Here is a 12,459-nt window from a genome sequence, read left to right as displayed (position 1 = left end):
TCTGATGAAGTATGTTTAGCAAAAGATGTCACAATGCTAGGACCTACGGGCTTTATTGCATGCGATTCCTGTCCTTCGGCATTTTGCAGGCAATCTATTTTTCTGCTTTACATGTGTATTCTGTATCCCCACGTAGGTTTAATTCCTGCTATGAACTAATTCTCTCACGTTTCTGCACCTGGGACTTCAGAGCATACGGCATCACAGGGGTGAAAGTCAAGCGTGTCATTAAAGTTAACAACCGTATTCTGAGACTGAGATTTGAAGAGAAATTCCAAAAGTGTTTGGATCTTGAAGACATACAAGACTCGGAGTAAGAATCAATTCTGTAATGAGTAAAAAGCCTGTCTTTGTTTCAGTTGGAGTGGGGAGAGAGAATATAAATAGTTCTGTTTTAAAAGTTTACCATATAAAAGATGCACCCTGCTAGTAACTGCATTACTAGCATTACTGGTCCTGCATTTCCCCTGGCTGAGATGACTTCATGATTTGCCTGCACTGAGCCTCTTTCTGAGAGTGGAGCAGGGCTACTGGTGGTTTTAATGACACTGGAAACAGGAAACTCTCACCATAGTGTGCAGCTAACTTATTAATGGTTAAGCTTTGTGACATTAACTGTCACCCTCTCTCTGCCTCTGTTCTTCCTAAGGACCTACCGAAAGATGCTGGAGTGCCTTTTCTATGTCTTTGATCCTGAAGTGACAGTAAAGAAAAAGCATCTGCTACAAATACTTGAAAGGGGATTCAAAGACAGTGACACAAGCAAGGTAGTACACGCTCTCACCCAGAACACTCATGGGCTGCTGCTGGTCCATCGTGTCTCCCCCTCCCTGCATCACTGTTTACAGTAGACTTCTGCTCCTGCTCCTGTTCCCCAGGAAGCTTGGTGACTGACAGAGTCTAGGGTATGAAAAGGACAACATAAGCAGTCCTCCACGGCTCTATCTGCCTGCCTTGACTTGATTCTCCTTGGAGTCTTTTATTGGTGACTTTGAAATCTTCTTTAATTGGCTGTAAACTCAACATGACCCTCCAGCGCTCCTGTGAACTACATGTGGAAAGCATCCATTCCCTTGCTTCGGCTGTGCTTTCTAGCTGCCATTCAACTTTCTATTTCCTTTTTCTGCCACCGTTTCTTTCTGCTTCTCTGTCCACATCTTACCACTAATACTGTGTCATCACTGGGTCCCTGAGCTCCAACACATCTGGCTCACTTTTCTGCAGCCTCCCAATGAGGCAGCCGTAGCCCAGTGCTACAGAGGCCTGCTTCCCAGGGCGCCACACTGTGACCCACACAAATGAGAACACTGCTGTGTCTGAACCCTGATGCTGCTGGTCCCCCGGCTAGGCCTGCTTGTTTTCTCCCTGTTCTGAAGATGACTTTGTACTCTAGGCCGTAACCACATTTCATTCCGCATTTGGCAGTTCTTAGATTCTTTGAAATGATTTAGCCCAAGAACCCACCTAGTTTGTCGGAGCCTTCTCTAACTTAGGGTTTGCTCTGCCTGGACATATCTTGGGCAGAGCTTTTAAACAGCTAACTTCCGCCAAATTTACTCAACTTTCCACTTAGTTTTGAAGAAACAAATTTCCTGCTTTTTGTTCTATTGTTTTCTGCATTGTGCATAGTTTCCAAACTATAGACTCTCAGTACTACCACTTGACAGGTTTAAGAATAAAATTGATTAGCTCTGAAGACCCCCCCAACTCGGGAGACCCTTACTCGAGTCCCAGGAAATCACAGCCACCCCAAAATCACAAGACACCGTACCTGGATGCAATCAGCAGAGGTTTATTGGGGAGAGTTGGCTAGCCAAGGTCAAAACTGCTCGTCCATGCAGGAACAAAGTTTGACAAAAGGCCAGCAAGCTGAGGGGCTTTCTTTATAGCACACGGTGGGGAAAGGGAGGAATTTTCACGTGGTTATACATGATTGGTTGCATTTTCACTTGGTTACACATGATTGGTTGTTTTATAAATTTTGAATATCAAGCGGGCTGTAACACTGGGAAAACCTCAAGGGGGGGGGCGGTAACCAAGAACAGTGGAAAGTTAGCTAGTTCTTGGAACCACCCAGATGACTTGCATCTTTCTCTGTGGTCAGGAATGTGTCTTTTTGCTTTGGGCCTTCCCCTACCCTGAGGCTTGAGGAACGTTAATCCAGCAAGTGTCCTCTGATTCAGGGATAATGTCCACCCAGAATGTGTCCCGGGACAGTGAAGGCCTGAAATCTTACATTCAGTTCCACCTTCTGGAACCTGCATTCTTTTGCTCAGGTCTGGGATAAAGAAAAAGCCTGTATATATTTCATAAAATGGTCTTTATAATTTTTCACTCTACAGCTCTTGCACACACAGCAGTCTGGATAGGATGAAGTTCCTCATTTATTTTAAAGGGGGCATCTTATTCTTGACTGTTCCTGTGCTGCAGGTTTAAGAGCGAGAGTGGACAACACTGGCTAATCCTCCAAATTGTTAGGCACTGGCTTCATTAAGCAGCAAGCACTTGAGAATCATAACAGAACTGTGTTGAAATGAAGTCATTTGTAAACCTTTCTCTACTGGTGCTTAAGGGCAAAGACTATATTTATAGACTAGGTTCTCAACAAAAACCTGATGAATAAGTGAACAGTGGTCATAACCCCCATGTCTGTGCCTTAGTGTATTTTCTCATCTTAAAGTAATTTTTCTTTACATTTCTGTTTGGATTCCCTCCTATCTTAGAGCCTGAGGCAGCATCCCATCACCACCTTCTGCTCGTTTCAGTTAAGAAGGAGATCTTGTTTGACACAGCTTGAGATGTCTTATGTTTTTAGTTAATGTTCATAGTTCCTGATTCCTTTCTGTTCCCCAAGGGCGAAGGCAGCTTTACAATCCCATGTGCCGTGTACAGAGACCGTAACTAAGCAAGTAGGGATGACCACTGTAGAGTGGAAAGACCATTTGCTAAAGCATGGACTTTGTGGTCACAGGAACCAGTTTGCCTTTTTTTTAAAGAATTTCTTTGGGTAGCTTTGGATTTCAATTAGGAAATAATATATATCCTTTCAGAAAAGACATAATTCTAAAAAATATGGCTATTAGTAGAAAACTAATGATCAATTTAAAGCTCTGAGGTTGTAACAAGGACAAAAAGATCTGAGCTCAGGTCGTGACTTTGTACTCCCATCCTTGGAGCCTCTCATCTCCCTCATAGCTCTAGGATGCTTACTCAGAACGGTGATGCTGTTGGCTCTTTGCATAAATCTCACACAGTTTGGAAAAAGTGAATTTAGTCACAACAAAACCAAGATGTCTGTGCACAATTGGAAATGTTTTGTCTCTGGAATATAATGTCGCCTGTACGGCATACACCCCAAATGAATGGGATCTTTACTGATGTAACACCTCACCCCAACAGGGCCTTCCTTCTGGAGATAGCAAGAGTTTTCCCACAAGTCCTTGTTGAAAGCTGTTGAACTCAGCACTGTGTAGCACCATACAGTGCTGACATTGGTTATGTCTTTGGCTGGTTTTCCCTATGGAACAAGTTTTGTTCCTTAGCATTTTTGTATAGACCTATTTGCATGTGAATTTTGAATATTTAAATGACTTTGCATAATGAAGCTGCACCGGGAGATTATCTCTTTGCAGATTACTTTGGTGACACAGAACCGGAAAATAATAATCTATCTGCATCCAAGTAGGAATGCTATTGATTTGATTTTACATTTAAATAAAAAGCTCTTATATGTGTTTTCTCCTTTGCAGCCTCCTCTCAGAAAGGAAGCTGTTACCCTTGTGAACAGCCTCAGTATGTGTGAGTGTCCCCGAATTGAGTTCCTCCAGCAGAAGTACAAGGAGGAGAAGAAATGCCCGTCGGAGAGTGACCTCTACAGACATGGTAACAGACAGTGCTTCTTAAGCAGCAAGGCCTCAGCTCCTCCATCTCTTCTGGATCCTTCCCATTCTTGGTTTTATCAATCCAAGAGACACTGTCCAAATTGTTGTGTGGCATACTCACCAATAGAGTGACATGCCTCTCTCAGTTCAGCTGCACCGTTGGCTATTTATTTTGGTATTTATTGTCGATCAGCCTTAGGAAGACGAGAACCTTTGTTGTTCTGATATTTTACCCAACTTGCATATGCTTTTCAGAGGCTGCTTCTGTCCTTCTGTTGAATCAGAAGAATAAACTCAGAAGTACGCACGTGTAATTTTTTTACACTCATTAGCTTCATGAGAAGGAGAAAAGAATTAGCTTGTGTATGAAATAAAATCAGATAGAGCAGTCAGGAAGGTGGAATGTATTTGTTCTGAGTCACCACAATCTAAGGTGATGAGAAAACCTGATTGATTTACTATCAGCAGGAGACAAGTTGTAAAGCATGTGGAATGTGGATTAGACATGGTTCTGTAGAAGGCAAACTGTTTAGTAATTTATTTAGTTAGTAAATACCATTCTTGCAACTTAAATGGATGTCAGTGTACAAGAACCAACCTGTAAAACACCAGTGGAAATGCTTACTTACAGGCTGGGAAAAAAGACCAGGCTCTGTGCCTTCTCTTGCCTCCCCTTCCACTCTTCAGTAATCAGAATGTACTAGTTAACAATGTGCTAATTAAATGCTTATTGTATCTTGGGCACTGTCTGGTTTTGTGTAAACCAGTTTCCCCTACACAGTGCCTACAAATATAAATAATCACAAAATTAAATATAAAGTTACAGTTACTATAAGTATAAATATGAAGTATCAATGCAAACAATAAACAAAACAGACAACAATCAGGCTAGGGGTTAAGGGTGTTTATTCTATTATCTCTCAGTCACCAAGCTGACTGAGCATCGGGAGGCAGAGCTGTGGTAGGAGGTGCAGCATGGCAGCAGAACGGCTTCCTGGCAGCCTGGTGCCTTGGGCCAGCAGCACACAAGCACTTGATGATTCTTTGAGAACAGCACGCCAGGATCAGGACCACAGTTCTGCTGGAATGGTTCACAGCAAGCTGTCAACTGTGCATGGCTTCATGTAGTGAAAAACCATCAGAAGCACAAGCTGGTTGCTAAACCAAGGCCTCTTGAAAAAACAAAACAAAAAAAAAAACCAAAAAAAACCAAAAAACAAAACAAAACAAAAAACCTCTGATACTTTCTAAATCATTCTTTTCCGTTCTATTATTAGAAAACTTCATATTTATGATCTACTTAATCCTTCTAAAATGCATTTCTAAAACAGGCTCACCTGATTCATATTTTATATCTTTCATAGAGTAAAAATAAAGAAACAGGCCTAGAGAGATGGCTGAGTTCATAACAGCACTGGCTGCTCTTGCAGAGGACCAGCATCCACACTGGGTGGTTCATAACCACCTTGTAACTCCAGTTTCAGGGGCTCCAACACACTCTTCTTAACTTCATAGGCACTGATTTCATGTGCACAAACACACACATGCATGTGTGCATGGAACACACACACAAATAAAAATAAAATAGTAAAAATCATTTATTTATATATAATGTATATGTAATGATTAGAAATTTTCAACTTTATTGACTCATACCTTTAGTATTCAGCAGATTGCAAGGATCTCAAAAATCTGTGAAAGAAGAAATATCTGTCCTTCCATTCCACAGATTTGTATTTAGTACCTGTTAGATCTCAGGTGGAAGAGACAGAAGTTGTCTCAGCAAGTTCCTGAGTTCACTGGAACCTACATGATAAGAGAGAATACATACACACAGACACACATACAGAGAGACACACAGAGTCACATACACTCACACAGAGACTCGACAGTCACACACACAGAGCAGAGGCATTGCTAAATTATTGTGTTCTTTTCTAGTTTCTTTATAGTTTTATTTGTTTATGTTTCCTTTTCCACTCTATAGCCCAGTGATGTGCAATTCAGTATGTAACAAAACTTGGCTTAAAAGTTGTAAGGATGCTGCTTTTGCCTCTTAAGCACTGGGATTAATAAGCGTGAGCCACCATGTCCAGCACTTAAAGTGTGTTCACTGCAATCATGATGTCCATTTTAGGACTAGTTTATTAATTTAACAGATATGTCTAACTCCTACTTTGAATCAAGTTGTGTGTTGTGCACTATCTAGTATCAAGATAGCCATGGCCTCTGTCATTACAGAGCATTGAGATTGCTAAACGCTACACTGGAAATATGTTAAGGTCATATTTGTTAAAATTATGTCTTTTTTCGTATTTAGGCACCATCCTCATTGCGAAGGTTTTTCTTGGCCAGAGTATTCAGGCTCGTGACCAGGAGCCCATCAGTAAAGCCAACTATCCCATGGTTAACTCGGTGTTTGTTCCTCAGAGACATGTGCTAAGTATGTCTGCCAAAAAGAAAGATGCTGTTTCATCCCTGTCAGTACAACAGTTTATAACTTATAGCATGATCCAATCTCGACTTAACAAGACCTACAAACTTCTCTATGAAAACCTACCTCTAGATATTAATGACTTTTCTGTTACTTATATCAGTAATATGTGTTGAAATTTAATTTTTATTTGTGGTAGGTGTGGGGGGGTGGGTGTGGGTGTGTGGGTGTGTGTATGTTTGTGTATACTCACCTACACATTCAACTCTCAGTATCTGTGAGGAATTAGTTCTAGAGTACACACACAAACACACACATAGCAGGAGGGGGCACACACACCTATAGATAAAAAAACTTCTTGAATTCTTAAGTCCTTTATGTCAAATGGCATGGTGTCTGCATGCCATCTGCACAGCCTTCCTGGGCACATGACACCATCTCCATAATACCTAATACAGTATAAATGAACTGCTGCACACTGTGGCGACATGTAATATTCCAGACGTAGTGACAAATGTACAGTTCACTACAGACACTTTTTCTAAAACCAAATACTTAAGCCCTGCAGTTTTTGAATCAGTGGTTGCGGAAGTCATGGGGATGGAGGGTTTCATGTGTGAGTGTGTTCAAACAATTGGTTTTCAAAGGATTAAGAAAGAAGGACCTTTAATAAGGATCTTAGAATGCTGCGTTTATCAAAACTCCATAGCCAGTTAGTCCTCAGTAAAACGAAGATTTAAGAGGAAAATGATAAGCTAAACATCAACCCTGCCCTGTGGGGGAAAGGCTGTACATCGTTCTGACATCCTCAACCCTGCCCTGTGGGGGAAAGGCTGTACACCGTTCTGACATCCACTGTTGCGGCCCCAGAGGATTTTATAACATCCTCAATTTTGTAATTGTGGGAAGTTGTTGATAAGAATTTGTTGTCACTTCATCTATGCTGGAGTTTACTGTATTTTGAGTGTGTCTTGCCAGACTTTTTTCTAACTCTAGATTCTGTCATAGGACAGAGAACTTGTGACTGTGGCTATCGGCAGTACAAATGGTTTGTCTTCGACCATGACCTCGTTTTGCCAGAGTACATCGTTGAGTTTGAGTACACTACAGTGGTATGCACTTTTTTTTTTTTTTTTTACAGTTTTTAAAAACATGAATTCCTTAGCCTGGAGTGGAATCATTTGAAATCCAGCAATATTAAGCAGAGTTTGTATTATATGTTCCAATGCTTTGTGTGCATGTGTGCGCACACACAATGGCTGTTCTGTGACCCTTGTCATCATGACACCTGAATACTTTTATTATGTGAGCACATTATAGGTTTTAACTATATAACTGTAGTCTCACTGGGAAACATCCAAAGCTTATGGATGCCTATAGAGTAAGCCTAGGAAGCTCCCTCCCCCTTAGCCTCTTGCCCCTTCCTCTTACCAATGCATCCCCTAACAGTTTTGCAGGTTTGTTTTCAGCCCTTTTCTATTGACACGCACACAGTCTTAGCTGGCAGAATCGAGCTCTGCGTCTTGCTTTTCAACAATACATTGGGAACATATTTCATTGCATTGCACATAGATGTATAATTTTTTTCTTTCTGAGACTGTATACTATTCAGAAAAACTGATTTAAGTTCTCCTGTGCTGATAACGTTTATAGGTTGTATGTAGTCTTAACTATTTAAATCTTGTTTGAGTGAACATTATTGAATGAACAATAGTATAATATTATTATATTATAGTCTTTATTTGACTGTAGACGCTCCTGTGCAAGAGAGAGCTACAGAGAACAATATAAGTCCACAGATGCGCACAGTCTAAGTTTTGGCATTGCCCCATACCCTTCACAGCGGTTTGACCATTTTACATGTTTCCACCAGAGTGTGGCATGGGGTTTTTGTTGTTGGTTTGGTTGGTTGGTTGGTTTTTGTTTTGTTTGCATCCTTGATAATATGGTACACGATCAAACTTTTTCTATTCTCTTAAGCAAAATTGTAGAATATTCCAAATTTCATATGCCTAAACCTATTCACAGTTTTACAAATCACTTGTTATATTCTACAAAATGGTTGTTTTCATCCTGATTTTTAAAATTATATATTGTGAATATTAGTACTTTATTTTGTAATGCAAATTGTCTGTTGTCTTTTCATTTTAAATGTAACAATGAATGGATGCTATCTAATCATTGTCCTTTTCCTATGTTTTGAAATACGATCATACTCATTAAATTATTTTAACACTTAAAAAATCTATGTATAAATCTCCACTCTGTTCTATTGATTGATTTATCTAACTTCAGAATCTATTTTGTTTTGGTTAAATACAACCTTGATAATGCATTTTAATATGTGATAGGATAAATTCTTTTGCTCCAGTTTTAAAAACTTTGAAAAAATTCATGAACATTTTTATTCCTACAAAAATTCATAATCAGCTCATCAGTTTCTATTAGGAACTTTTTTTTTTTTTTCAAAAAAATCTTGAACATTTTTTTTCTCAAACTCTAAAATTAGTTTTCCAGTTCTGTTTTTAAAATTTCTACTAAGATTTGATTGATATGGAATCTGAAACTTCACTTGGAGTGAATTAGTTGTGTGGGTGTGTGAGGGTGTGTGTTTAGTTTATGCATATGAATTGCGTACATGTGTAGGCCAGTACGGGACATCAGGTGTCTTCTCCTTGTCCGTCTTATTACTCTGAGACAGGATCTCTCACTGAACCAGAAACACACTTGCCCATTGGGCTAGGCTGGCTGGCTTGAGCTCCTGGACACCCCTGCCCCAGGCCACATCACTGGGCTTCCAGGCACAGGTGGACATACTCAGCTTTTCCACAGGTGCTAGGGATTTAAACTCAGGCTCTTGTGATTGTCCAGCAGGTGCTCTTAGCCGCTGGACTATTTATCTGCCCCTGATTTAAATATTTTAAATCATTTGTCTTCTTGTCCAGAACCACGTTGGCCTACTTCATTTATATGACTATGTGTCTATTCTCTTCTGTACATAGGTCTTTCTTTAATCCTTTGTATTAAATATAATTCTAGGCATCTTACTTTTTTCTTTCACTGTTTTTATAATGGGATTCTACCTGTGAGGTACACAGAAGCTCAGACATATCGTAAGCAGTAGTTCATTTAGCTTCCATGGCAACGCAGCGAAGAGGAGAGCCGTCTGGACAGGTTACTGACGCCAGCCAGACATCATGCTCACTGCTCGCTGCTTCATGAGCTCTTCAAATTCGATGGTTTAGCTTTGTCTTTACTTCTGGGAGGTTTTCCTATCTTGGTTCCTTTGGTTATTTCTTCTTTCCAGGTCTCTGTTGAATCTTCTGAAGTCCACTCTGGAGAAGTGGCACTGGAATGATTACTACGAGATGTGGAAATGACTTTCTCCCTTTTTTCTCATATTCAACTCTTAATTCTTTGCTATGGGATATTTCCTCAGTACTGGCTTCCAGGATGTTACCTTAATATGCTGTTATATTCATTTGGCTTCTTAATGCTTATTAAGTATTTTATTTTAGTATTTGTTTTTATACTTATCATAATATTTATTCCATTCTTTTCTATAGTGTCTTATTATATAGATTCTGTATTCTCCTAGATTTAAAAAATATTCCCTGGTTAATTATTTTCTTTTCTTCTAGGGTCAGTTCTGTTTGTTCAGGTAGCTCTTACTTACTCATTCATGCACAGTTCTTGCTGTAGTCACGTACTTGTATTGGTAGTCAGTGCCTACCAATAGTAGCCTCCTCCTTTATTTATTTACTCTAAACATTAGATTTCTCTGGATCTGGTCTTAAAAAGTTATTACCTACATGTGTATTTTCTAAAAGTCCCAATTCTGCTCTTAAATGTCACATGAATACCTTCTGCTTTATGTCTGATAATTTCTTTTTCTCTTTCTTTCTTTTTTTTTTTTTTTTTTTTTTGTTTTGTTTTGTTTTGTTTTGTTTTGTTTTTTGGTTTTTCGAGACAGGGTTTCTCTGTGTAGCCCTGGCTGTCCTGGAACTCACTCTGTAGACCAGGCTGGCCTCGAACTCAGAAATCTGCCTGCCTCTGCCTCCCAAGTGCTGGGATTAAAGGCATGCACCACCACCGCCCGGCCTGATAATTTCTTAACCGTTGTTTCTGTTCTATGCCATAAAATATTTTAAATGTATTCTTTGCCAGTTTTAAGAAATCTTTATGGGTGAGAACTGACACGCCCATGCCTAGCTCACAATCTTAATCTATGCTTATAAATTTACTAAAGTGATTTTTATTATCCTACATATTATTGTATAACTGAAAAACTCAATTGTTTTCTACACAGCCTATTTGGTTTTATGTAACAAATAATCAACTGAGTTTTCAACATTTGAATTATGTTTTAGGTCAAAGTCCACTCTTTATTTTCTACATTAAACAATGTTATTCTAGAAGAAGGCAAAAAGTACTCTGAAGGATTAGTATTCTCACAGGATTTGAAATTTGATGATGAAGTTCTGAAGATGGAGCCCAGGATTAAGCCCCGCCCAAAACTCATTAGTTTGGATGAGAAGACAATAATTTCCCTTGCTAAGACTAATATTTACAGCCATATTGTGGTGAGTATGGTAGGAATAAAATTGGAAGAGAAACCTGAATTTGGGATTTGAATCTAGTATGTGAAGCCTAAAGTTACTACCCAATGTTGTTAGGAATTATATAATTTGATTGAAGAGTACCCAGTCCTCTTGTTGTATGAAGATTAGACCAGTGTTTTATAGTAGTAATCAAGTGTGAAACACACATGTAATGTTAAATTTTCTTAAATTACTTAAATTAAATTAAATTTTCATTTCCTTCTTTTTTTTTTCCGAGACAGAGTTTCTCTGTATAGCCCTGGCTGTCCTGGAACTCACTCTGTAGACCAGACTAGCCTCAAACTCAGAAATCACCTGCCTCTGCCTACCAAATTAAATTTTCTTAAATAACTTCTTTGTCACTTTATTTAAACCAAATATGTAGAGTATTTCAATGTGCAGTCAATGTGAAAACTTGTTAAGGAGAAATACTAGTATTGTCTTAATTTTGGAGTGTACTTTCTACCAATATCATGTCTTAATTCAATCTAGCCATGCGTTGTGTGTTCAATAGCTCCTTGAAGATAACCGCTTTCCAGCAAGCAAGTGATTTTATTCTGAATGATCAGTAATCTCTCTTTAAATGATTTAGATAAAAGCAAAAGATTTGAATCAGTTTCTAGGATTAATCATGTATATGACAGCTTTGTCTTTATAAGGTGTATCAGCAGAATGTGAGTTACCAATTAAAGTGATATTGCACACTAAATCAACTCTACATGAGATAGTAACCTATCTCATTTCTCACTTTGAGACTTATCATGTTCAGATGTGCTGTTAGCATGATTTCCAAACTATCATCATCTCTGACCTACTTATTGTCATAGCCTTCTAACCAGGACTTCTATACTCAGCAGTAGCAACTCTGAAACTCCAGAAAGTGTGTACTTTGTAGCTTGCTCCAGAAAGTGTATCACACTTACAAGGAACAGAATCTTACTTCTCAAAACCCCAACTTTGGTGTCTTGTAGGTGAACTTAGTGGCAGTCAGGTTGGCGGTGTGAAGATCCAGTAGCAGTGGTCCAAAGAGGAATTAGTCAGTACGAGGGACCAGTGTGGGTGAAGGACTACACAGCTGGCATGGGAAATAGTTCTAGAGTCAAATACATACAGAAAGAAGGAAAGGGATGTTCAACAACTAATGAATCTCCTAAGGAGAAGATGATGAATTCCACCTCAGATATATTAAATATGATGCATCTGTACAACCTATCAGTGGATTTTGAAATAGTGTGCACAGACTAGCCTTTCATGGCAGTTTTAGCCAATTTTGAATACAATTAAAAACTTAGCTGTTTCTCCCTGAGAGAAGCTCAGTTGTATCCACACCAATAAGATGATTGCAGTGTGTGACCATGGCTGGCAGTAGATAGCCACTTGTAAGGACTGTAGTCAACTACTTGTACTATTTTCTTGTACCATTATTTACTTTGCAGTCACCCACATTTCTTCTTTCACTTGATAGCATTCAGAACAGTGAGCTTTGAAGCCATAGAATCATGTAGGCCTCATGAACTCTTCTTAATACAAAACTGAAAACTGT

General features: G+C 39.1%; 1 protein-coding gene across 10 annotated transcripts in view; it reads left to right on the top strand.

Annotated features, from left to right (window-relative positions):
• Lrrc9 (leucine rich repeat containing 9) overlaps positions 1 to 12,459 on the top strand; it is a 77,242-nt gene that overhangs the window by 28,614 nt on the left and 36,169 nt on the right. For all 10 annotated transcript variants that reach the window (XR_013106779.1, XR_013106781.1, XR_013106780.1 and 7 more), the window contains 6 exons: positions 137 to 313; positions 650 to 767; positions 3,750 to 3,882; positions 6,202 to 6,324; positions 7,324 to 7,427; positions 10,686 to 10,898. Coding sequence is in view for 6 of the 10 variants with exons in the window: in XM_076922029.1 (XP_076778144.1) it covers positions 137 to 313; positions 650 to 767; positions 3,750 to 3,882; positions 6,202 to 6,324; positions 7,324 to 7,427; positions 10,686 to 10,898 (868 nt within the window). In the remaining 4 variants the exon portion in view is untranslated. The remainder of the gene's footprint in view (positions 1 to 136; positions 314 to 649; positions 768 to 3,749; positions 3,883 to 6,201; positions 6,325 to 7,323; positions 7,428 to 10,685; positions 10,899 to 12,459) is intronic.

This window comes from Arvicanthis niloticus, chromosome 23, assembly GCF_011762505.2.
Source record: "Arvicanthis niloticus isolate mArvNil1 chromosome 23, mArvNil1.pat.X, whole genome shotgun sequence".
NCBI classification, from domain to species: Eukaryota; Metazoa; Chordata; class Mammalia; order Rodentia; family Muridae; genus Arvicanthis; species Arvicanthis niloticus.
The sequence above is the reverse complement of the archived record's forward strand: the minus strand, read 5'-3'. Positions and strand labels throughout refer to the sequence as shown.